The 3,972-nt window shown below is 55.6% G+C and overlaps 1 protein-coding gene across 1 annotated transcript; it reads right to left on the bottom strand.

The window, feature by feature from the left end:
* Positions 1-1,382: 1,382 nt before the first annotated feature.
* LOC119324873 (serine/threonine/tyrosine-protein kinase HT1-like) lies at positions 1,383-3,183 on the bottom strand. The gene has a single exon (XM_037598640.1). The coding sequence runs from the start codon at positions 2,834-2,836 to the stop codon at positions 1,646-1,648; it is 1,191 nt and encodes a 396-aa protein (XP_037454537.1). The 5' UTR covers positions 2,837-3,183; the 3' UTR covers positions 1,383-1,645.
* Positions 3,184-3,972: the final 789 nt, after the last annotated feature.

The raw sequence follows: 3,972 nt of genomic DNA, 5'->3' as shown, positions 1-3,972 counted from the left end.
ACCTATGATGTCGGTTCGGAGGACACTGGGCGGATGTGATCCGAGCTGGACTTGGAACGCGACCGAGTAGACTTTGGGCTTTAGGATCCGTGCAAGGCCCAAGTGTTGAGCCCGCAACGGATGCCTATAAACAGTGGAGGTGCGGCACACTTATTGGGTTGATCGCTTCGACGCCGTCGTTAGGGCTTTGCATGTGTTGCAACTAGCCACCTCTACTCACCGCCGGTTGTGTGATCGGACCTAGCAATCCGCCGCACGACGTTCCTCCTGCACGAGCGGATACCGTTAGAGGCGGTGCACTTGCGCCGCTCCAGCGAACCTGTTCGTGGGATCCGATCGGCTACGTGGGAGACCGGCAAGGAGGAGATGACTCCGGGAACGCGAGGCGACTCCGGGAACACGCTGCCTCAAATCTACTTCCGCTGCACGGCACTACGCGTCTAGTGGTAACGATCTGTGACCCATCTCCCGTAGCATGTTCCTGGTTGTTCTGCACGTAGAAAATTTTAATTTGTAGTCGACGCACCCTACCCCAGAACCCAGCATTCTTCGCGGCATCCATCGGTAGTCACTAGATCGTGTCCCTCCTCGTCCATCGGGACTGGCTGGGGACACAGGCCTCGCCGCTTCCTACCATGGGGGCACTGACCCAATCTCAGTGCCTGATGTCCGGCTAGGAATGGATGATTACCTCTGCTCCTCCTACCATGGTTTGTGCGCTATGAAGTGGGCGGTTGGCGGTGTTTCGGACCTTGAATGCCGGGACGGCGGCTCCGGAAGGCGGTCTGCATGGTTGGCTCTCTGGCAGGCGTCATGGCGGCGACGATGTCTTTCCCCTTAGTCGCGTGGGTGGTAAGTGGTGGAGCGCGGGTGGCTCGGGCGCGCTCTCTCTCTCTAGCAGTGGCGACACCTTGATCCGGATCTGGAGTTCTAATCTCGTCGTGCTTGCCTTGGAGACCTTGTGCTGGCACGAGGGAGCTGCCGATCAAAAGCTCTGCGCTTTGTTGCCGATGGCGGCGCCGCTTCTTCTTGAAGACGTTGTGGTGATGCTCCTTTTGGGGTATGGGTTTCGGGTGAAAACCTTGGCAACGACGACGTTTAGCGTCGTTCTCCCTCCTATGGGTGTTGTCGTGCACCTTAGGTGTATTAGGGCATAACATGGCGTTGTTCTCGGATCTTCCTATGTTCTCCATTGGTACAGTAGCGCGTGCGTTCTGTGTGATCCGATTATCTTGGATCGACTATGTTGAGGGTAACTTCATCATCTCGTATCGTGTGACCGTGTACTTTGTTCAGCTATCGCTTTATATATAAAGCCGGACGAATCTATTTCAAGAGAGATAATTATGCAAGAGATAGCCGTAATTCACAGGCAACAGAAATAAATTTGCGTGTCAGTTGATTTGCTTCGCACAGAGATAGACGGAGACGAGGACGTGGCTCGCCGCGGTGCTGTCGGCATACGGCATAGGACGGGCGGTCGATGATACGGGTGGGGTGTCGCTGATGCGACGGGCGCAGCTCAGAGGTGTGACCGACTGACCGGAGCAGCGAGGCGGTGTCAGTTAGGCCGGCGCAGGTGATCGTTCTAAGAATCAGATTGCTAATTAGTTCCGCAGGAACCAATAAATTTGAATGGATATGATTAGACGTGGACGGGCATGGAGGGGAGGTTGGTGGTGCTTATGCAGGAGCCGAGCTTGAAGATGCTGAGAAACGAGGACACTGGCGACGGCGGCGTAACCAGTGGGAGCCCTTCCCGGAGGCAGTGATCGTAGTTCTCCAGCACGGACACGACGTAGCTGAACTCAGGCCGCCTGGCCGGGTTGGCGGCCCAGCACATCTTGATGAGGTTGTTGAGCGCCGGCGGGCACGTCGGCGACAACGGCGGCCGAGCGTTCTTCTCGCAGGCGGCGTAGGCGGCCTGGACGGGGGTCATGCCCTGGAACGGCACCAGACAGGTGGTGAGCTCCCACAGCACGATGCCGAAGCTGTACACATCCACCTTGCGGGTGCACGGCTTGTCACGGACCATCTCGGGCGCCATCCACCTGTACGTGCCCATGTTGGTACCCTTCCCTTCGCCGCCGCCGCCGCCACCGGCTCCGGCTCCCGCTCCCGCTCCCGCTCCCGCTCCGGTGCCGGCGCGTGAGCTGTGCGCCTCTAGGCATGAGGTGCCGAAGTCGGCGACCTTGACACGCATCTCGTCGTTGAGAAGCAGGTTGTGCGACTTGAGGTCGCGGTGGATGACGCCCTGCGCGTGGAGGTACTCCATGCCGCGGGCGACGTCGAGCGCGAGGCGGAGCACGGTCTCCGGCGAGAGCGAGTAGGGGTCCTTCTTGTGGAGGTACATGCGGAGCGTGCCCTGCGACATGTACTCGGTGATGATGCAGTACACGGGCGGGCGCTTGCACGCGGCGACGAACTGCACCACGTTGGGGTGGCGGAGCCGCGAGAGGAAGGTCACCTCCGAGTTGAACTGGTCCTCCAGCGCGCGCCGCCGGTCCTCGTCGCGCTCCGGGAGGCGCACCATCTTGACGGCCACCGCGCGCTGTCGGTAGATGCCGCGATAGATGCGGCTGTTGGACCCCGACGCGAACTTGTTCCCGATGAAGAGCTGCGACAGGTCCGCCATCCACTCCTCCGCCGCCGACGAGCTCGGCTGCTGCTGCTCCGCGCCGCCTCCCGCGTCAAGCAGCATCGACCACGAGTCGAGGCTGTCCCACCTCTTGTTCTCCATCGCTCCCTCCATCTCCGAGTACGACGACTCGTACGGAATCAGCGGCGGCGGCGCTGGCGCTGCCGGTTGCCGACGCGCCCGGAAGCAGGAAGCCATTGATTAGTGGAGCGACCAAGAGCTGACGATCCAAGCAAGCAAGGAGAGCCGGTGCATATGGCTGGCCACCGCGGGCGCGTGAGGCGACGATTTATGGAGACACGACCCGCCAAAACAAATCAACTTGCTTCCGCCGATGTGCCATTGCACGCACGCATGCTTCGCCTCGTCCTCGTGGGACGTACTCTAGCTGAGGAGGAGATGTACGCATGGCTCCTGATTACTGTTTCGTGATCTTGATTTGTGCTCTGCCCAGGGAGTCATGGGTTGTTCATGGCGACATGGATGCATGGACAAGACGGTGGATTATTCGGGAGATTTAGTCGTCGCTTTCGCGGCGACGGAGATCGATGCGGTCACGATAAAAGAAAAGAGGGGGCGATTCAAGGATGTCTCGTGATGAATCTAGCTGATGGATCCAGGAAGTTAAGTCTGCCCAGCGATGCTCGCCTTCAAACGAATCAACTTGCTTCCGGTACTCATTAGCAAGGACATCCATCACAGGTTAAAGTTTCATCAGGAGGAAAGCTTGAGATGGAGTTTTTTTTTTTTTTGGTAACCAAGGACTGCAAGATTTCGTGAGAAGTTAGGTTGGATTTTCTTTTCCGGAGAAGTTTGGTTGGATTTTGTTGTGATTATAGCTTATTTTACAAGTGATGAAAGTTTTAGCGGCAAAAATATATTAGTAAAATATTCGCCATGCCAACTGTGAAATACTCCTAACAAGAATCCAATCAGACAGATAAGATAGGCATTAATGTAATTCAATCTAATTAGACGACCGTAAGTCTAAAAAACGTCTTATCCCCCTTCTTTTTCCTTCTTCTTCATAACTTAACTTAGATAGCTGACCACACATGCCATGTGGTGTCTAAAAAACGTCTTACATTAATAAACAGAGGCTGTAATATTTTCTTACTAACCATGACTATTTTTACACAATTTTGTTTCAAACTTTGTTCAACCAGAATGCTGTTTTAAATCAACACTGATCGCGAGATAAATGCCCTCGCTTAGCCGGTTTTAAGGAAAGTTGGTAGAAACTGACCCGTTCATATTAGCTCACCAAATGCGTCATTTCTTCCAAGTAGGAGTGTTCATGCACTCTTTTGCTTTTTCGCTTTTCTTCTCAGTGC

The sequence above is a fragment of the Triticum dicoccoides genome, chromosome 6B, assembly GCF_002162155.2.
Source record: "Triticum dicoccoides isolate Atlit2015 ecotype Zavitan chromosome 6B, WEW_v2.0, whole genome shotgun sequence".
Lineage (NCBI taxonomy): Eukaryota > Viridiplantae > Streptophyta > Magnoliopsida > Poales > Poaceae > Triticum > Triticum dicoccoides.
Note: the sequence above shows the minus strand (reverse complement) of the source record. Positions and strands in the feature narration are given on the sequence as shown.

Excerpts from the sequence above, each read along its gene's own strand:
- LOC119324873 (XM_037598640.1), bottom strand. The coding sequence starts at position 2,836 with ATGGCTTCCTGCTTCCGGGCGCGTCGGCAACCGGCAGCGCCAGCGCCG.